The 22,851-nt window shown below is 37.9% G+C and overlaps 1 protein-coding gene across 3 annotated transcripts in view; it reads right to left on the bottom strand.

Moving 5' to 3' along the window:
- CDH12 (cadherin 12) overlaps positions 1–22,851 on the bottom strand; it is a 534,988-nt gene that overhangs the window by 208,033 nt on the left and 304,104 nt on the right. For all 3 annotated transcript variants that reach the window (XM_043540228.1, XM_043540229.1, XM_037893301.2), the window contains one exon: positions 488–903. In XM_043540228.1, coding sequence (XP_043396163.1) covers positions 488–718 — 231 coding nt within the window. In that variant the 5' untranslated portion in view covers positions 719–903. The remainder of the gene's footprint in view (positions 1–487; positions 904–22,851) is intronic.

Raw genomic sequence — 22,851 nt, 5'->3', positions numbered from 1 at the left:
GTGGGGAGTTGTTTGTACCCTAGTATTCTAAGAGAAACAAATAGGGTCTAATTTTCAGCTGACATAAATCAACATAATTGCACAGAAACAAATGGAGCTATGATAATTTACACCAGCTGAGGATCTGATTCCTATGCAGTATGCAAACTGCATTTATTAATAGCTTTATTGTTCTCTTTGCTTACATGGCAACATGTATGAAACACCAAAATATGGGTTACTTATTTATTTATTTATTTATAAGCTGCAGGAAAAGTGAGGGACTTTCTGAATTTCAATTTAATTTAAGCACAGTTTTCCATTCATATTTTGTATGATCCACCAGATAGATACACAAAATATAACACCAGAAGACTCAGTTTAACTTTATGGGAGGTGGGGGGGGGAAGGATGGAGAAAATTCATCCTGTCTAAAACGTACACATTTATAGCTTATATTACTATCTGTATGTCACTTCAGCATTTAAAGAAAAAGTAAAAAAATTACCTTTCCCACATACTGGGGTTCAGAGCCCATATATTCCTCCAGCACAAAAAACTGATTCCATACCCAGCCTCGTTTGACCCGCTGGGCGGATGACCTCCTCCCTGGCATTGTGACAACATTTTCTCTCGGCTGTGCTTCTAAAGTCTGTTGTAGTTGTGGATGCAGTGGTGTTAGGAGACCTCCATCAAACAGGACCCAGAGAAGCAGGGATAAACAGTTCCTTGTAAGCATTGGCAAAGGTTTCCCTACAGCAAGTAATAAAAACTCCAGCACTTAATGTAGAGCTGTAGAATCCAGCTTTGAGGTGGCTGTGGCCTGCACCACTTAGCTTCGGATTTTATTGCAGAAATGCTAATGCAGACATTAATCCTTCTGATGACAAGGTTTTTGCCGCATTAAATTCCATCTAAAGGGACCTATAAAAGAGATTTACATGGCAACATTAAATTACGTAAAATTACATTGAAGTGTTCATCAAAATTCTCACACCTAGTTAGTTTCTTGAGACAGAGAGAGAGGATCAAGAAGCAGAGTTTAAAAAACTAGTACTATTTTGCTGATAGCATTGAGTTGCTGTAGGATACTGCACAGTGACTATGGGAATGGTTCATTCTTACTTTGTTTAGTATTACTTTTGTGTCTGTCTGAAGACAAATGCTCTTTTTGGCCTAGTTATCAAATAAAATTGTTACACCTCATTGATTTCTAATATGTTTACTCTTGATTCGCGCAGAAAATATTGAAGTATAGTGGACCAAATTATCAAGAGGCGGGATGCAGTACCTTTTTTAATCTCTGCCACAAAACATAAGCCTTGGAAACATTTCCCCTTTCTTACCATAACTGGAGCTATACACAGACAGCTTTGCATTGAACCTTATTCTCAGAGAGATGAAAGTGTGTGAATTCCACAGGAACTAAAAAGGATGAAAAGGAAACTATACCAATATAGAAGAATAAAATAAAACCACTGATTCAGAATGCATGTGTCATGACTGGTGGTCTCTTCTCAGAACAGGCCCAGTGTTAAATGGCAGGGATGTTGCAGTTCAGGAGTGGTCTGGGTCCTTAGCTGCTACCATAGTAAAATAAAATAATAATAATAAATAATACAGTAATAGGGGGAAAATAGCAAAAGACCAGCCAATGGGGAAAATTGCAAAGCTGCGCGCACACACACAAAATCGGTAATGCAAGACATTGATATGCATTTACACTGACATATACCAAACCTACAGATTAAAAAATAAATCAGCACAGTAACTATGTGGCTGAGACAGAACTATCATATCAAGGGAACTATTACAATTGTAGTGACCCTTGTAGCAGCCAGATGCCAACAATGTAAAATCATATTTTCTGTCTGTGTGCTTGTCTCAGTGAGTCCTATTAACACATTAAACTATGAACCCCAGTGCAGAATATTTCATATAACTGATGAAAAAATGTTGTTTTCCAGCCAGTGTAATTACAGCGATGTTCTCTCTCCCTCTCTATTATTTTTGTATTTATGATATCCTTTGATTCATTGACAGTAGTTAGTAAAATGGAAATGGCAGAAGGATGCAAAATAAGCAGTTCCAATATTTAAAAAAAAATATGGATCAAATTCAGACCAACGAAAGTCTGAGCACAGCTACCACAGGAGTCTTTGCACCAAATTCAGTGGGATAGAAATGGTGAAAATTAGCACCCATATCACCTACATATGGCCTGATCCAAAGCCTATTAAAGTCCATCTAAAGATTCCCATTTACTTGGTTTGGCTTTGTATCAGACCCATACATTTTAACTCATGCCATACCATCCCCAACAAAAGCTAGCTCTCTTGTAAGTGAACTCAGGTCTCAACAGATGAAATGTTGTTCTCAGTTTCACTGGTGAAAATCCACCGAATCTGCACTGGAGTCAATGCAGTAACCTGGGATTTTAGAATTAGGTAAATATCACAACCTGTCTGCGCACAGCCCCATTGTGTTGGATTTCCACTAACATTCAAGCAACTGAAGTATGCTTGAACAAACGCTCATGGAAAGTGAATTTTAAGCTTGCACAGCTAAGGATTCATAGGCAGCAAATGTTTCTTGCTATGATGATGATGCTATGCTGGTGCAATTGTCAGAACTAGTCCCTTGGCATTTTCATGGGGCCCAAGTATGTCTGTTTGGCATCTCTCCATCCTGGGCTGATACGACTGCTCCTTCTTCATTGCATGCTGCTGATGGCCAGCAAAGGCAATCATTCTGTTTTATATGGGACACTGCTTATTTTCATGGCAGGGAAGCAGAGTTGTTTTCTGCCTAACTTACACCTGCAACCATCATGTACAGTATTTACAATACCAGCAAGACTGAGATTCCGATGGAGATCTTGTGGACAGCAAAGATAGGTTGTTCAATAGTTCTATGTATAATGTTCTCAGACAAAATGCAGTTTCTCAAGCATCCTGTAAATTTCTTCCAGGACTTAAGACAGGTGAATTTTAAATCTTAAAAAACAAAATGCAATTTATATCATCATGGAATTTACCACTTTGTTAGAGCCATAGTGTGCCATTGATTTTTAAGCAGAAGTCGTCACTGATTTCAGTGAAGACTTCTGCTTTAAAAAATAAAAATGTTGCAACATGGCCTTTAGTAAAGAAGACACTGCAAGCTACCTTACTGGATCTATTTTCTCATGTTCAAACAATGTCTACAGTTATTTTTCCTTGTGCATAATATTATTCTTTTCAGTAATCATGATGCAGTTATTATTTCTTAGATATAGGCTCAATTCTCAATATAAAAGACACATAACTGGGAGGTTAGGGAAATGTAACAAGCTTTGAGAACAAAAGAAAGTAGAAAAAACCTACATATCCTAATCATAAAGGGTATTTTCTCTTCTTCCCTCCCCCCAAAACCACCACCACACCTAATTCATTGCAAGACTTAAAGAGCAAACAAAGACATGCACAGATATTAATAAAATGGGATATTAAAGTGCAATGAAAAGGTATTTAGTTAAAGTGACCACTTGATCTTTATTTTCAGAAAGGATTAAAGTTTGATATTTGCAGTACAGGGAAAAAGGGCACAAGCCTGACCCAAACAATTGGTTCTAATAAAGATACTTTCAAAATTTATGAAAGAAAGACCTTTTTGGTCTCTAGAACTGAATATTCTACGGTAACAAAGGAAAATTATTGATTGTCAAACTTTAGTACTCTCTCAAACATCCAACCTACTTTTTATTTGTTGCCTTTTATTGACACCAGCCATAAGAAAGGATTCCATCATACTATAGCTCTACATATGCTCTCAATATTGGTACACACAAAATTCATTTCTTTTAACAGCTTTATTTAACTAACAGTTCAGATGACTTTTTGTGCTTCCGTTTTTAATGAACATATAGTATACAGCATAGTGTTAATCAATAATTCAGTTCCAGGGCTGCCAGCTCCACGTGCCTCTTTTGCTCTACAGTTGCTGAGTTTTTGCCTAGTTTGGATGACAAAAATCTCAACAACCATGGATCATCCAAACAGAAATCCACATGTCCTCTCCAAATCCCCAGTCCCAGATTAGAGCTGAAAATAAATAGTGATAGAAAAAAGCTCCAGGACAGCTAAAAATCATTCCATATTCCATTTAACAGCTATACCATTGTCCTTTACTGAGGAGGCTCTACTCAATACATTATGGTTCTCCCAGCAGATCTCAGCCTCTGGCCACATCCATCAGCCAGGGAGCTTTTAAAGTGTTATATGGCACCAAAAGTAATGCAAAGAGACAGAAGGACTCTAGTGAAAGGGGAACAGTTCCCCCGTGGCTGGAAGGATGGTATCCAATACAAATATATTACTTTAACCCCTTCTCTGTTGGTCTGTTCACCTGCTTTCCAGCATCTCAGCTGCAGTAGAATGCTATGGCATTAGTCTGAAGCCCCAGTGTTGCTGACATCATTTACCTGAGAGATCTAAGTTGCTGTGTGTGCGGGGAAGGAAGGTGATGACAGGGGTGATATGTGGAACTAAGGAACAGCCTCCACATCAGCTGCAGCAGAGTTCACCATGAGAAAAAAAATCTGTATGTGGACAGGCCCAGAGCTTAAAAGATGTCTCTTTAGCAGGCACATTCCCTACTCTTTTGCATGAATCTTCTGCTAGATTACACTTGAGCAGTGTGAGATTGAGGCAGAGGGTCAGGGGAAAGGACAAAATAACTCTTTGAAAAATAAAACTTTTTGCTGACAGCACCAGAGGAAGACTGGCAGAACTGACAAACAGCTAGTAAATTTAGCAACACACTGGACACCCACATTGCAATTCAGAAGCTGATGTTGTACTTAGAGCTGACAGAGGTTTTTCAGACAAATTTTTTGTTTCTCACCAAAAACACCCCCCAAAAAACAAAAAAAAAAACCAACAGCCCTGCAGATTCAAATAAACCAAAACATGTTGTGAATTTGAGTTGATTTTGGCTAAATGTTTCAGTTGAAACAAAACAGGAAATTACTTTTTGGAAATGTCCAAATGAATCCTTTTGATTTTTCAGACTAGATTCACAAGAGGATTTAGGTGCTATTCACAAAAGAAGAGGAACAAGAGCCAGGATACATGCCTGGATATGGGAGACCCAAGTTCAAAAACCTGCCCTGGAGCAGGGACATGAACCCAGGTTTCCAGCCTCCAGGCAAGTGCCCTAACCACAAGGCTACTGGCTATTCTGGGACTGAGCTCTCTCAAACTGTTCTGATCACACCTAAATTCAAGTTCTCCTCCAGAGTGACGATTCAGACTTAGGTCGCTCACAGGAGTACCCCTAGCCACTGAGCTATTGGGAGCACTACCTCGAGCCTACTTATTTTTAATTTATCCCTTCTTTTCCTTTGCTTTTGTTTAAAATTCCCAAAAAAGAAACAAAAAAAAATCATTTGTGATTTTTTTTTATTTGCCAAAAAAATCTGTTTTTGTACAAACACAAATTATTATTTCTTGATTTTTCTGAAAAGTCAGTTATTCATAGATTCCAAGGCCAGAAGGGACCATTGTGCTTATCCAGTCTGACCTCCTGTATAACACAGGCCATAGAACTTCCCCAAAATAATTCCTAGAGCAGAGCTTTTAGAAAAACATCCAATCTTGCTTTAAAAATGGTCAGTGATGGAGAATCCACCACCGTTGTAAATTGTTCCAAACGGGTAATTACCCTCACCATTAAAATGTACACCTTACCTCCCGTCTAAATTTGTCTAGATTCAACTTCCAGCCATTGAATCATGTTACGCCTTTCTCTGCTAGATTGAAGAGACCTTTATTAAATATTTGTTCCCTTTGTAGATACTTCTAGACCGTAATCAAGTTACTCCTTAACCTTCTCTTTTTTAAGCTAAAGAGCCTCCAGGAGCTCAGTCTATCACTACAAGGCATGTATGACACTCTGTACCCCAAAGCAACACCCTGGCACCCCCATATTCACCATGGTTGTATAATTATGTGTTTTGTACACAGTATGCCTTGTAAGGTATCATTTTAGAAGTCTTGCTTTGTTGAATATTGTGTTATTATTCTATGGGAAATTATGAAGTTTTTCTATGTGTGTGTTACTGAAATATGTTGTAAAGTTGGAACCACCCCCAACTAGCCTTTCAGGTACAACAATGGAGAAGCCAGACAGTGTTGATGATCCATTAAGGGGAATCCACACTACTAAGAACTATCACAGGATCTATACAATGAAGGCTTCTCATAGGGAGCATATAAACAATAGTCACAAGCATAGATGTTTCCAGCAAACTGGAAGGAACTATAAAAGAGGGGAAGTGACATCATTATTTGGCCCCTCTCCCCTGCACATCTCAACACCTGGAAACACGTCTGGAGAACAAAGACTGAACTGGGGCGGTGGTCCCAGGCTGGAAAGGAGAATCCCAGCTTGTGTATTAAGGAACTACACCATCAGAGTGAGACACTGCTTGATTTGAATCCTGTCTAGTTTATAGAACTCAGATTGCAATTTTACTTTTTATTTCTTAGGTAACCAACTTTGATCTGTAAGCTTACTACTTATAATCACTGAAAATCTAGCGTTCTGTAGTTAATAAATCTGTTTTATATTTTTACCTAAAACAATGGGTTTTGCTTGAAGTGCATGGGAAATCTGCTCAGGAACAAGAGCTGGTGCTTGTCCTCTCCACATTGAGAGAGGGGTGGACTGGGCAATCAACTTATAGGGGTCAGGCTTCTGACCAGCTGGTACAGCTCTGCGATCCTAGGTTGGGGAGCTGTGGGGAATTGGCTGGCGCCTCTCTATAGTTGGTTCATGAGTGGATGGCAAAAACATTCATGTAACTTATTTGAGTGTGTCCCTGCTGTGGATGTCTGTGTAAGTGGAGTACTGGGAAGGATTTGCAGCTTGTCACAGCATCAGTGTGAGACGGAACCCAGGTTGGTAAGAGAGGGCTCAGCAGTACCCCAGTTCCAGGTTGCACCCCGGGGAACCTGTCACAACATGTTTTCTACGTATCAACTTTTTATGTTTATTGAATTGTGGCTTTGGTTTTTTTCCAACTCTGTCCTGGGCCCAATTTTTAAACCTGGATGCCCAAGTTTGGTGCCTAAATCCTAACATTAAATGTTTAAAAGTGGTATCCAGGTCTCTATATGCCTGATAAATATGCAAGGTATTTGGGCAACCGATTTATGTTCCTTAGATTGAAAATTGTGCCTAGTACACTTGTGTCAAACTTTGTGCTCTGTTTGCAAGTCTGGTGCTCGCCTAGCCACCAAGCCAAATGTCAAAGTATGCTGTCCGATATTTAGCTTCCTATACAGTAGATATTAGTGCAGAAGGTTAGATTTTTATCTTGTTGAAAACCAGTTTCTCCTCACTGTCCTATTTTGACTTAAATATTGTTACTTAAGTCTTTATCCTGCAGAGGAATCTACAGGGAGAGACCCTTTTCAGAAGACTGGAACCCTAAAGAAGTCAAAGGGACATCATTCGCATGTACTCCTTTGCAGGACTAGGGCCTTATCCTTTTTCCATTTTGTTACTTTCCCTGACCCAACTTCTCTAGTAATGGTACACCTGGCTGACTGCAAATGGAGATGTTCCAAAGAAACATGACATGTAAGAAATCTTGTTCCTATTTATCCTAGTCAAACTGCGGGGAACGTAGTTCAAGACTAGAGCCAGGCATAAAATAGTTTTTCTATTCTATGACAAGTTTTGAAATTTGGGAAATTTCTCTCTTCCTGGATCAGAACAAAACATCGTTTTTGCTTCAGTTTGGGTCAATTAACATGTTTAGATTGGATTATTTTGAAACTTTTCATTTTGATGTTAATTTTTTATTGTACTACATCTTAAATTTCAAGATTATTTCAACAGTTTTCCAAGTAGAGAAATTCATTGAAACTGATACTTCACTGTGCAAAATTTCAGTTTTGACAAATTAGCATTTTTGATGAAAAAAGTTGTTAAAAATTGAATATAATAATTTATTAATAATAGCAATTAAATACAGTATTATTGTTACTACTTGAAACACTCTAACACTAGAATTAAATTAAGCTGACAAACAATGAACAGCTCGAATGAAGGATTGCTCTAAGAGTGGAAGCACCTGCATGCTACAACACTGCCTTTAGTGAAACATATTCTGGTACAGCACAAGAGGATATCCTCACTGAGCTTGGCAGTGGCTACACCTTTTTATGGAAAGGACAATCATATGTCCTTTGTGACCACTAATCTGCCCATAATAGTCAAATCTACAGAGAACTTTGAAACACAGACTTAACTGAGCTTTGTTGTGTATAACTGGTGGGGTAAAAGACAGCAGATGAGCTATAGTCCCATGTCGACTAACAAGAAACACTAAAGTTCCATGAAGCACTCAAAACTGTCTTCAGTCCAGCAAAGATGATAATTGCACCACTGTGAATGGAAGTGAATTGCTTACCGACAAATTATCCATTATGTGCTGATGGTGGAAACATTTCAACAGCCACCTTAATCATAAATCAGTCATTGCAAAGAACACGTTTTGCTTATCTGAAACACCAGCTAATGCAGAACAGCCGTCTTCCTACTCATAAAGAAGTTCGAAAAGTCTTGGCAATAGTGAAAAATGGTAAATCTGTGCCAGATGGAAAACCTACTAAGATGTAAGAATGTGTAATGGTTGACCATCTAACTTAATTTCTCTGCAATATCTGGAAAATAGAAATAGAATTGCAAAAGCTAAGAGATGCCCACACTATTAAAAAATAGATTTTGAAAATATTAGAATGGAAGGATGAGCCTGGGACTCACAAGGTCTGGGTTCAGCTCCCACTTTTGCTATAGACACAATCTGTGACCATGGGAAAGTCACTTAATCTCTCTGTGCCTCAGTTCCCTATCTGTAAATACTGGCATAATCATATTCCTACAACCATTTGCCTGTCTTTTCTATTTAGATTAGCTCTTTGGGGCAGGCAAGGTCTTTTACTTCAAGCAAAGGGCAGGGTCGGGGGTTCTGATTTTGTTGTGGGCTGGTCGGTGCTTCTGTATTACAAATTATAATAAATAGAAGCCTTCGTACAGTAAAGCACTTTAGCACATGTGGAACTTTAGGCATATGAGTAGTCTTATCCCTGTTCATCAAAGCATTTCATTTGAGACTACCCACCTGCTTAAAGTCAAATGTATGCTGAAGTACTTTGCTTACAAGGGTTGGGATTACTCAGGTGCTTAAAGTTAAGTAGATGATTAAGAACTTTGCTGAAGTGGAGCCAATGTTAGAAAAGTTCTTGTCAAGAGACTAATGAATAACATTATATAGACAGAATCAGTACAGACAACATACCAGAATCACAGTGCAATTGTCAATTAAAATACAGCACTATTAAAATGATCTTGTTTGCTCAGAAAATGCAATTGGAAAAATGGAGGGAACAAGAAAGTCTTTACTGACCTAACAAAAACCTTTGAAACAGTAAGGCTATATGGATTTTGGAGGATTCTGAGAGGGAAAAAAATGCCTGCATGGCATGGTCAGCACTGTCTGTTGGCATAATGAGGATGACGGACATGATTGGATAAATCTATTTAGACAGAATTGTATCTTGCAGATAAAATAATATCTTATTATTCTGACAATACACATTTTTGTACACAGGGTGGAGGACTTGCTGTCCTGTGGTTATGTTGAATGAAGTCTCCTTTTGTTGATCTCTGTGTATGAAGATTAGCTTCTGTTCAGGCAACAATTTCATGTGTGACAAACCATAAACGCAGTGGGAATTCCTAACACCGAATTAGGGCCGGATTCTGACCTCTGTTACACTGGTAGAAATCAGCAGTAACATTGGTGCAAATCTGGATTAGCCTACTGAGTTAGAACTGTTATAAAATGAGGCTTTTAATCTTTGTGCATGAGTGTTCATATAGCACATTCAGCGCAAGACCAACAGATAATTATATAATGTTCTGGAACCCACTCTGTAAATGTTGACTTGATCATTAACATTACAAAAATAAGTGATATACTAAACGAGCATCCAACAAATAAGGCAGATACCATCTTTTTGTTCGGGGTCTGTTCACAGTGGGGCCCTGGTCCATGACTGGGACACTTAAGAGATACTGCAATGCCAATAAATAATAATGATACACTCATCATGCTTCAACAAATGGTTCTGAAGTGTAATAGGAAAAAGAGGGATAAAGCTATTGTTTTGAAGAGTCTCAAAAAGTTAAAACAAACAAACCTGTGGCTGTGTACTATTGACTTAGAGTAATAGTAAATTATAGCTGCCAAATAAACCAATTAGTGACAAAAAAAATAAATGATGGAAAGAGACTGTTTGGAAATAGTCAATGTGATTACACAACAATATACCACCTCTATCTACAACTAATTTTCAACATCCAGTGTATCAACCCCATCAGCACCACCAACACCTATCTATGTAACCCACAGCAGAACATTTAAGTCACAAATGCAATACCTTAAAACCTGCATTTTTCGAATGTGAAGAGATAATCAATTTTAATCCACAAATATGCATGAGAATATCTGAGCAGGTGGAGTGGAATCAAAAGAACAGGGTGAAGCTTTCATTACAAACCTGAAACAACACTCAATACAATTGGTTCCTGGTTTCATTACCAAGTTGACACAGCCCACTAAGGATCACAAATAAACCTTGATCACTCAGAATTCAAGTCAAAGCTTGCATTTCTCTCAAACTCTTAGTAACTCTACAGCTTAACTGCCAGTTCATTATGTGGTTTTTTTAAAAAAATGCCTAATAGTAATGTATACTTTTGCCTATTTTCTGAAGATGGTCAAGTGATACACTGAAATCACCAGTCTTACTTCTGTTCTGTTTTACATCAATGTCCATGCAATGTTGGCCTCCTCACAAAAATACTAACTCTCAGAAGAGAATCTATAGCCACTTGGTCAATGATATAGAATCTTAAATTTTTGATAAATTACAAACATTTTCATTTCTGGTAGGAATCTATCAAAGTCAAAATGTGCACACTTGTGAAACCATCTTTCATTTGATTCTGTCAGCAATGTTTTAAGATTGAGGGAGGAAAATCAAGCTCTTTCAGCACACTAATAATGTCTATAAATAGCAACTTGAAGACAGCAGGCTATGACTGAAAGATGTGTTTAATTTTACAAATAATATGTGAGACTGAAATGAATCAGAGCTTATTGTAGCCAGTTATTCTGATACATGCAATACTGTAATTTTTTAGAGGTTTTGTATCAGGTTATCACATATTCTAGTAAAAGCTTGTGAGTACACACATTTTCAGTTTAGTTCCTCTTTTACTAAAAGATTCTCTGATATAAATGAGTCTCCAATTACATTAGATTCCTTCATAATTCCCTTTGCTAGGAAAATTACTTTATATTATCAAAATACCCAAAACCAAAATGTTCAAAAGGAGGTGCTTAAAGTTAGGCATCTCAATCCACATTTAAGCACGTCAGTATAAGGGGACTGATTTTCAGAGGTGCTGCATGGATACAGCTCCCAGCAACTTCTATGTGGCTAAGCATGGACTGAAGTATGTAATCCTAGACACTCATGTGTGGAAATATTGGCATCAGCTTCTAAGGGTGTATTAAAATTAGGGGCGGGGCAATGTAAATAAGGCATTTTGATGACCCCATAGTCCTTAATTTAAGAGATTTTTTAACCCTTTGATCTCTTTCTATATCAGATACTTGGTGGCACAGCTAGATTTTTACCTCACTTACAGTTTGGGTTTCCTGAATAATCTAACACTATTGGAACAAATCTGTTATCTATTTAATTCCATAGGCTGATACTCTCTCCAGGGTAAATTGACAGCCTATTTTCACAAAGAGCTAGAAGCCAACACTATTTATCCTGTGAACATTACAGTTGAGTAAGCATTGGGTTGAAGAGAAGGCACAGCTCTTTCACTAACTTCGAGAACACTCCTATCAGGGTTCTGAACTAATTTAGCTCACATGGGGAATGCTCAGAAGCTTAACACAAACATTAGCATAGACACACCCATGCTATCAACATGTCATCTGTTCTCACAGGGTTTAGATTTGGTCACATCTGTAGATCTATCAGGCCAGATGCTCAGCTGCTGCTAAGTCTCTGGTCTATGTCCCTTCTTTGAAGATTGATACATCAAAGTAGAACTTTTGTGTTTTGAAAGTGTCAAAAATGCCACTGTTTTCTGCAGCTTATACTTTTATTCTTTAAAATTGACAGTACTTTTCTTTGGCCTGGCAGCCATTACAACATGAATATTGAAGGATAATGTGTTAATAAATAAGGCATATACTTAGTGACTGGCTCACTGCTATGACCAAAGATGACTCCAGCCACTGAAACTGGCAACACTGGTCCTAACTAGAGATTCCTGCCAATTATAAATAACTCTAATCAACACAAATCTCTGTGTTTTGGTTGTCCAATTTTTCAAAGCAAGAACCAGATGTGTTTCAGAGGTAACCTAAACATCATGAAGGCCTGTGAATCACCACAGCAATCTCATTTCTCTTTACAGAATTTCCACTACTATCCTTGTAGGAGATTTCCAGATTTGTAGAACAAAGTTAGCTACTAAACTGCTAGACACACTTAAAATAACTATTTTACATTAACTCTCTGAGTAAGGTAGAACAGGAATCTTGTTTGACCTACATCATTAGAAACTCTTAAATGTCTCTGGTGTACATACTGCACATTTCCCAGTCTCATGACTAATGAATTGAGTAATTTCACAACAGATGCTTGCTTTGGATTTCAGCACTTAGGATCCAATGCAGACAGCATAAGGTGTGATAGAAAGAAGAAATAAAAAGACACATTTTTGACAGCTTCTAATGCAGTATCATTCTGCATTTGGTCTAAAGAAACAGTCTGGATTTTTGCAAACACACACCCCATTTACTCCTCACCTTTATTGCTTTCATTCTATTCCAATGTATTTCCCTCCGAATATTTGAAATATAAAGGGGAAAATGAAAGTATTATAAAAAGACACAGGGGCATACTAATCCAACAACAAAACTGAGAGAAAATTATTGCAGGCTATTTATTTATGTTTTGCAGTCTCTCATTGTCTGACACTTCCTTTCTCCATATGGTAAAAGAGCTGTCCTGTAATTTTTTTTGGTATGAACATATATTCACACTTCCACTCATGCAGGTAGCTCCTTTAATTTCAGAAATGAATACCTCTTAATGCATCGTCTCTCTCACTCATTCTGTTTGTCTTCTGTCGTATATACACATCCTCTCATAGTATTATACAATGAATACAAGAAATAGGCATTTTACAGTGAACTGAAAAAAAAAACAACCTTCTTTAGAAGCATTGCTACAACTAAAGGATATTTTTTCCAGCACTGAACTGTGTGTCCTGCCAATAAGGCAGAGATAAAATAACTTTGGTTCAAAAATGGATATTATAAAGCTAACCTACAGTGATGGCCATAAAAAGTCAACATTTGCAGTTACCATTTTTACCTTATACTAAGAATAGGAAACACAGACACCAGTGAATTGTAACTGATGGCAAATATTGACCATTGTAATGGCAACCACTGCATCATCCAGGGGAGTTCTGAGGCTTAATGCATTATGTTGGTTATACAGAAGGTCAGATTAAAGGATCTAATAGTTCCTTCTGCCCTTAACTTCTATGCATCTATGTACATAAAGATCCTTGAGATCTTCAGGATGACTTTTAACCATTAAAACGGTTTTCTTCCAAACCATTCCTTTTGGATTCAAATCTAATATAAATTCAGCTATATGGTTATGCATGTGTTTATGTTATATATAAACTAATTCAATGTAAGTAATGGGAAGTCATGTCTGCTCATTGTGTTTTTTTTATAATAAGCATAAATTTGCTTAGTTATTGTATTTTGCAAAACTGCAGTTTAGAAATGAAATCAATAACGCACTTGGACAGTTAAGACTCAGTGAAACAAAGCACAGAAATAGTCCCTGGTGAAACTATAACTTAGCTGAACTGACAAACAACAGCATTAGGGGGAGAGGATAATGTCATACCTTCAGTATTATAGATTGTATCCAACCAATCAGATATTCTGTAATAACTAAGGTACAATCCTCCAATTATGCTAAAAAAAAAAAAACCCTGTGTTTTAGTTTCAAGATATGTGGAAAGATAGGCAGACCTGTTTGGGAGCAACTTAGATTGGATCCCCTGTAAAGAGGGGTAGCCAAACCTCACCACCGGATATAGCAAATAAATAAATAAAAGCCTTCTACAAAGAAGCATGGGCATCAGAGCAGAAGCCAGGGTGAGAGTGATAATGATTTTAGCAGCGGCAAAGCACATAAAGAGCCAGATCATGCCATCAGTTTTTAAGCAACGTCTGGGTTCCAGTTTATGCCCATTCTCCCGCTGGCTCCTCTCCAGAGTCCCTATTGTCCTGCCACTCACCATTACACAGACCTCTTTTCTCTTGGCCCTTTGTTCTCCTGAGTTTGACTACTGGTGTGGAAGAGGCGGGCAGAGAACTAGCAGAAGAGAGCAGCTCCTACCTGTGTCCTATTTATGGTAGGGAAAAGAAAATGCTGCAGCTGGGCTCTGTATAGCCATTGTCTCCTTTCTTGGGATGCCATCATTTCAAGCTCATAGTTTTCTATGTTTCATACAGATTTGGTATCCCTTCATTTTTATTGTTGAATCTTAATTGCAGAAGCAATCAAGAAGCATGAACATGATTTTTTTTAAATAAAAAGTTATGTACACTAAAGGAAGGAATCGCATCGTATTTTAAGCTTTGTGCATGAATAATTTGTTTTGTGTTCCTCCTTTTGTGCTTGTGTTACGCTTTATGTTCCACATTTGGGCTTTGGCTGGTCTCGAGATATGCTGCTCAGAAACCAGTCAGAGTGTTAAAGGAGTGCTCTGTAAATGAGTGATGTCTATATACGTAAATATTTAGTAAATAAAGGGCCAGTAAATGGTGCTCAAGAACACAAAGCATAGATCCTGAGTTTTAAAAGATCAATGGAACTTCATGTTGTGCACAGCAAATGGGTTCCACTGGCAGCCCTTTACATAGAGCACTTAACACACACAAAGCTCATATAAGCTATTGATGGAAAATCTTTTGAAAATTTTAGTGGCATATTTTAATGTTGTTCCCTCAAATTGAAAATTAGGAGGCACATTCCCTGCCTGCCAAACTGTGCTTCTGAGCAGAAACTTGGCAGATATAAGCTTCAGGTAGTAGAAAGGGTGAACTCTCACATGTGAAAAGTAAAGTGGCTTTCTTCACAATTTATATTTTCAAAAAAGGTTTCCTTTCATTTCAGGAGCATATAAACCTTTTTATTTGGTAGAAATAAAGACAGGATTTTTTCTCTGAACACTTATGTATATGAAACCCTTCTGCCAGGAGCTGTCATCTTCACCAGGGGCTGGACAACAATAGCTAAGGGTCTCTCTTAAACTAATACACCCCAGTCTTGAGTTCACAGCCTGAATTTCTGAGATCATTAAAACCCTTTCTTTCCGGGGAACCCTTATATTCCCCCCACTTGCAAACACTGAGCCAGAGTATGAAGAAAGGAGAACTTTATCAGTGGAAAATGGAACTCAAAATCAACATGGGAAAACAAAGCAACAATATATCTATATGAATGATAAATAAAACCCTCCCCCATGATAATGATGGCAGTATATTAACTCTGTTCTCCACCCACATGACCAACAGACTAATGTCCTGTTACACCATCAAGTCCCCTTTCTGCATGCCCCATCTATTAAACCCCATTCATGCTTTGTGAGTAGCATAATTCCAGAGGGTAGCATTCAGTGGGTAGCATAATTCCAGAGTTCTGCGGTGGACTCAGGCAAGCCTGTCTCCAGTCCCTTGGGAAGCACTGCTTGGTCCTTTCCTGAGACCCCACCACTTAACTCAGTGATAGTAATTTCAAATAAGTAGGAACGGCCTCTCAGGAATTCACTCAGCTCTGCTGTGGCTTCAGTAAAGAGCCACATCCAGTCAAAGAGTCCTCCCAGTGGCACTAGATCCTCAATGAAGGTGAACCAGCAACATACAAGACCCTTAACCACACTCCTTATCACAAGGTAGGTATCTTTTCCCTTGTTCTCTTAGTTCAGTTCCACTACTCAAGCCAACCAATTCTGAATTTGTGTGCAGTTATATTGACGTGGCCAAAGAACACACATAAACTAGGACAGCTACGTCCCACCTTCCTAGAGGATCTGATCCAGAGACCTGAACAAGGAAGGGTAGGAAAGCAGGTTCTTTCCCCCCTCCCTTCTTTACAAGTGCCACTGGAAAAATTCTGGGTAGAAAGGTTATGCAAATGAAGCTCTCTCAGTAGCTGTAATCCCCACCGTCCATTAATACTTGAGTTTCTTGCCCTCTGGAGCTTCTGTGCATCTGGAATTCTGGGTAAATAGTTAGAGCTATTCCATATGCATGTAGCCATTCGTCCCTCTGTTCATCAGCATATGGGGTGTGACGGGTTCAGTCACAGGGATCCGCTTAGGACTGTCAATTGATGTGCTGAGATTCCCTTTGAGCCAGTTTTCCCTGCCAGCTTGGGACTCCAGAACCATGTCCTGTTGAGCCAGACATGCTAGCCTGCTGAAACAAAGACTCAGGGTCTGGGCTACACCCCCAAAGCTGCAGACTTTAACCAAAAACAGCTCAGCAGGTCACCTCCAGCATCCAGACACCCAGTTCCCAATGGGATCCAAACCCCAAATAAATCCGTTTTACTCTCTATAAAGCTTATACAGGGTAAGTCCATAAATTGTCTACCCTCTATAACACTGCTAGAGAGATATGCATAGCTCTTTGATCCCCTAGGTATTAATCACTTACTCTGGGTTTATTAATAAACAACAAGTCATTTTATTAAGTATAAAAGTGGTTTCAAGTAATAACAGAACAAAGCAAGTCATCAAGCAAAATAGAGCAAAAAGACACAAGTCGAAGCCTAATACATTAAGAAACTGATTACAGGTAATATCTCACCCTCAGAAATGTTCCAATAAGCTTCTTTCAGAGACTGGACTCCTGCCAAGTCTGGGCCCAATCATTTTCCCTGGTAGAGTCCTTGTTAGTTCCAGCAGACATCTTAGGTGTTAAGCAGGAGCTCTCTCATAACTGGCCAACTTTGTCCTGCTCCACTCCCTTTTATAGCTTTGGCACAAGGTGGGAATCTTTTGTCTCTCTGGGTCCCCACCCCTCCTTCTAAATGGAAAAGTACACATTTTAAGATGGATTTCATTATCAGATGACATGGTCACATGTCACTGTAAGACCCCTAGTCTCCATTCCCCATGGGTTGGCCCACACAGGAAGGCTTTCAAGTATCTAAGGCCATTTACAACCCTCCACTTACTATGTTTACATCAGTGACACAAGTTTATATCTTATTCCTCTAACTCCAGATATAGAAATAATACATGCAAATAAATAGGATGAACATACTTAGTAGATTGCAAGCTTTCTAATGACACCATACAAGGGGTATTTAGTGTAAGCATATTCCAGTTATGTCATATTCATACCGTATTTCCATAAAGCATATGGAGTGCAACGTCACAGGGGGAAGCAAGCTTCTTACTATCGAGAGCTTCAGGCCACAGCATTTACATTTACAGACACTGGGCCAAAATCATTCCCACACACATTCTGAAGTAAGAACCTAAGTGGTTTAAATTCTCTCTTTTTACTTCCCCGTTAATTTTCTCTTTTTTTCCTGTTACACAAAGAGTAAGGACTCAAAGAATTATGTCCCATAGCAATAGCTGAAGCAAGATAAAAGTCCTTCATTTATTAACTCCCCAAATGTGCCTTCTGAGATTTTTCTCTTTTCCCAGTAGAACTCCTTGAGTGACTTCACTTCCTTTGATGCTTAATTAATTATTTTAATTCCTGGGGTTTGGGAATTGTATGTCTGGGTTTATTTCATTTTTTTTAACGCCCTCTCTGGTTCACAAGAACGTTTTAGTTGTGAGTGACATAAGCATATATACATATACACAGACTTTGGGCATCCACCTTTTTATATCTATATTGATTGATAGATATAAAAATGTGGATACCCAAAATATAGGTTCCTAATTTAAGCTTCTAAATAAAAGTGGCTTGATTTTCAAAGATTTGAGTACTCACATCCCATGCTGACTTCAGGTGCCTAATTTAGGCACCAAGGTATTAATATTTTAGATGTGATTTAAGTACATAAAAACTGAAATTCTTTGTGAGGAATGGTGCTATGTATGTGTAACTAATACAATAATAATATAGATTTTTTTGAATAAATATTAAATGTGGTTTTATTTAGGAATGCAACATTGGCATTTAGTTACAAAAGAATAATTTGCATACTGTGCATATAATGTTTCCATCCAATATATTATTATGCTGTATATTAAAATGTTTTGAGCTATATTTTTGCCACATATGCAGTTAGCAGAATTTGGCTGGTGACACAGATGCTATATGGATAATTTTCAAACTTTACAGTTAATATTGTTTGGAGGTTTTCTTTAAGCATGTTAAGCACATTCAGGTCCACCAATAGTCTTAAACAAATTATTTAGCTGCTCACCTCACTGGAGATGCTAAAATAATTTGTCAACATTTAGATTATTCAAGAATATCAGGTGGATAATTCATCCTCCATAGGACCAAGTATTTCCTTTTCTGCAGTGTCAATAAGATGTTGAAAACAATCAAGAATAAGAAAGATAATAAAAGTTTCTCTCTTAAAGAGATTCCAGCTAGACGGCTATTATTTCTATGCCTCGCTTTAGCTAAAAGTTCCTCTGATGTTTGAGCTTTTGATATTCCTGGGAGGACTTTCTCCCCAGGAGGACTCTTGCTTTCCATTACAAAAAGAACTAAAACAATTCTTTGTTTTGTACCCCATTTTGATGCACATAAACTTTTGTGTATGGGTTGTTGCATTAAAGGGTATTAAAAACTAAACCTTGCAATTTAGAAATTGAATAAAGTTTTACTTTTGAGATTATACCTACAATTATTGGCTTTACTATCCCTTTGATGGGGCAATGAGAATATAATACAATAATCTTATGTGATTAACAAGATCTTTTTATTGATTTATGATTTGCAACATTGTTTGCCATATGTAATCATCTGCTAACTGGTCAGATGCTTTTCTTTTCTATTTACTTGCTACTCTAACTGAAATTCCAGTTCAGAGTATGTTCAACTTGGAACAGGGATGGACTTAAACATGTGCTTAATACTGTACAGACAACATGATACCATCAGAGGCCCTGATTTAGCAAAGCACTTAAACACATGCCTAATTTTAAACACGTGCTTAACTCCCATGAAAGTACCTGTGTAAGAACTTTGCTGAATCAGCATCTTAGTTAACTGCATTCACTTCCCCATTTCAAGGGGTTATTGAAGAAATCACAAGTTTACAACACTGCTACACAAAACACAGCAACTCTACAAGTAGCCCCACACAATATCTGTCTATCCATCAAAGAATGAAAACTGGAGAGGACTCCTTTTAGAGACTAAGAGGGAAAAAAATCAATACTAATCACTAAAACGAAAAGTAAGTGTTCAAATCAGTAGTAGTAGGAAGAGTAGCAGCACTCCATACTCTATTCATTCTTTGTTTCATGATTGAACTTCTGAATGAACCTGAGAAGTTTGTGGGATTTGCAGAAGGGATGAGAAAACTAGTGTGTATAAAAGAAAAACAACAGGAAATTTTGTCCATTTTTAGAACCTTTGCTAAGGTTCTGAAATGGGCAGATAAGAGTTTTACATCTTCACATTCTGGCTGGAACAGAAAGCAGAAGCCTAAATACCATTAAAAACATTTTTCTCACAGTGGAGTGGCAGCAATGGAAATCCAAGAAGCAAGCATGTTCTCTCCAAATAAAAACCCAGTTTTGCAGATGCAGTAGTTTCGCTTTAGCGCTAGAGTTTTGGATAAGTAGCCACACTTTAGGGTGCATATCCAAAAGCAATTTGAACTCTGAATCATTTGAAATTTGACTATATTTAATCCATAGAAGCATTTTGTAACCAACAATTTTGTTTACACCATGTCTTTATGTTTAAGGATGACACTCCAGGCCAGAGGTAATTATAAGGCAGTATGTTCCCTCGTTACATTATTTTGAAGCATTTATAGCTTTCCAATATATTTACTAGAGTAGTAATACTGCATTTTTTTTTTAAATAATGCTAATTGTAAAGTCACACTAAATGACCAGTTATTGTAAAATGTTAAATTGAAATAACTAAGAGGCATGATCTAGTTATCATTTGTTTGCAAAGTATCTGTATCAAGGGCAAAATAAATCTTAGCTTGAAAGTTTGATTGGTGGAGGGGACAAATAAAAATGTCACCAGACTTGTCCTATTTAATATATCTCAGTTCTCCTCCTCATCCCTTGAGAAAGTGAACAGAGGGGAAATAAAACCTATCTGCCTTTGGTATTAGTACTGCATCCATGACTAATATCTAAACAGTACTAAAATAATTCAGTGTTTAATTAATGTATTTAGTATCTGGAACAATATACTGGGGAAGGGTCAGAAGCTATGGTGTCCATGTTTGAGCTGGACAGTAGGTTGGAGAGCTCTATGGGAAGAAGACAACTGGGACAGAAAGAATGACTGCATGATTATTTCTTACTAAAATGTATGAAACGTCTCCCAGCCAATCAATGGAAAATGATTTGCATACTGGACAATTATTCAGAAAAAACTTGAACAGTGATTATGCAAATCAGGAACTTTCAGCCAGATGACAGAGATTTACGTATTTTATTGTTACTGAAAGAAAGCTATTCCATAATTATGCAAGTGAACCTCTCAGATAGGGTGCAGAGAATTGCATAATTGCAAGATAAATGCATCAATAGCTGTACAACATCCCCGGACTTTGACTGCTGAGGTTATTCTATTTAAAATGTTGTCCATATCTATGCAAAAGAGTCCTCCTAATGTCTCAATAAGGTAGGCACAGACACACACACACACAAAATATGCCACTATGGTTAGAATTTTACATGCGGCATTTTGGGGAGGAAAAGGGAAATATCAGTAAATTAATAGATTAAATGTGCTATGATCCACATTTTCAAAAAGTATTTCATCTATATTTAGGCACTTGACTAAAGGTGACCTGATTTTCAAAGGTGTTGTTGGCCCACAACTTCTGTTCACTTCAGTGGGAGTTATGGATGCTCAGCCCATGTGAAAATCAAGCCACTTATATAGATACACATAGGTGTATGATCCAGACATACAAATGGATCATCCAGTCTGACTGAATGATGCTGAGTGCAGGACTAGACACCACATCCAATCCCTGAGCTGGTCTGGGACTTGCACAAACCCTGAAGGAATTTAGAGCAGCCTCAGGGATGCTTTTAAGTTTTGTCCGGACATCTACTGCCCCATTCTGGGGATCACTAGAACACAGCAAAACGCAGATCATAGCTCTTTGTATCAGATATATCATCTATACCAGAGGATCTCAGGGGTGGCGGAATAGATTTGATGAAGCAGTCACTAGCTGAGGGAACTGCCACTTAAAGCTTGTTTTATGGCCTGTATGTCCTGCTCATAGTGAGGGTCCTGATGTGGCCCACACACTGCATGCATGTACGGTACCAAGCCAGTACATATTTAACTATAAAAATAATTAGGAGTCCTTGTGGCACCTTAAAGACTAACAAATTTATTTGGGCATAAGCTTCTCATAACTATGAGCTTTATGATCCCCTTTGTAGTGAAAAGGTGAAGAAAGTGCAAAAATCTTCAAAAATGTATTACAAAAGTGAGTTGAGTAAATAAAAACATAGCCTGAGATTTGAAAGTTTTGTTTGTTTTTAACTAAATGCAATGGGTGTGACTAGAAACATTTAGAAATTTTAAAATCTCAGATGCTTTACTGAACAATATATGTAGAACTATAGTAAGGAGCAAAGTAGTCTGCAAATGTCAATCAAACTTTTCCAAGCATCTTGAACTCTGAGATGAAGCAAGTATGCTCCCACCATGTGCAGCTTTTTCCTTCATGCTTCAACATCCACAGAAACGGAGCCTCACCAGGCACCAGATTTTTGTATTTCACAGTAATTACTATTCATTTTCTATGTAACTTATTTTGATTTTACAAGGCAGAATCCATTAGTATTTTGACTACTCCCTGATTCCTCTCCTCTCTCTGGGCCGCATTTCAGTTTCTGGAGTTTTCAGGTATTCTGTGAGGCCATTTTTGTTTTTAAAGTTGGTATGATAGCAGGCCAAGCAGAAAGCTATAGCTTTGTACAGGTTTTGGAGGCAGGTTTTGTAGTAAAAGTGCTTCACATTTCAGCATACAAGCCCCAGACACATTTGGTCCTATATTAGCTACTGATATACCAGCAGCTTATATCCTGCTTTCAAATCAATAACAGTGCATACAGGATATATAAAGACAGACATACCCTTCGATCAGTGTGTCTACAGTATTTGGAGCTGATTTAGAATTAGAAACTGCAGACTCTTTCCTACCGAGGAGCTAAGCTTGATACGCTTCATTATCATAAATTCTTTCATGGTAGGTCTCGCCCAAGATCATCATCTCCTGCAAAGTCCCGAATTAAATGTTGGCCAAAGTTTGAAAACTGCTCACTGGTCCAATATTTTCACCCATGGCAACCTTAAACCTGTACCTGAAGGGTGACCTGATTTTTAAAACAAATCAAAAACAAATAAATAGAAAAGAGGAACCGCTCTGAGGGAAGCCTGAGAGAGTAAGGAGAGAAGTAGGAACTGAGTTCTAGAAGTCCAGCTGGACA

Source organism: Chelonia mydas, chromosome 2, assembly GCF_015237465.2.
Source record: "Chelonia mydas isolate rCheMyd1 chromosome 2, rCheMyd1.pri.v2, whole genome shotgun sequence".
Classification (NCBI taxonomy): Eukaryota; Metazoa; Chordata; order Testudines; family Cheloniidae; genus Chelonia; species Chelonia mydas.
The sequence above is the reverse complement of the archived record's forward strand: the minus strand, read 5'-3'. Positions and strand labels throughout refer to the sequence as shown.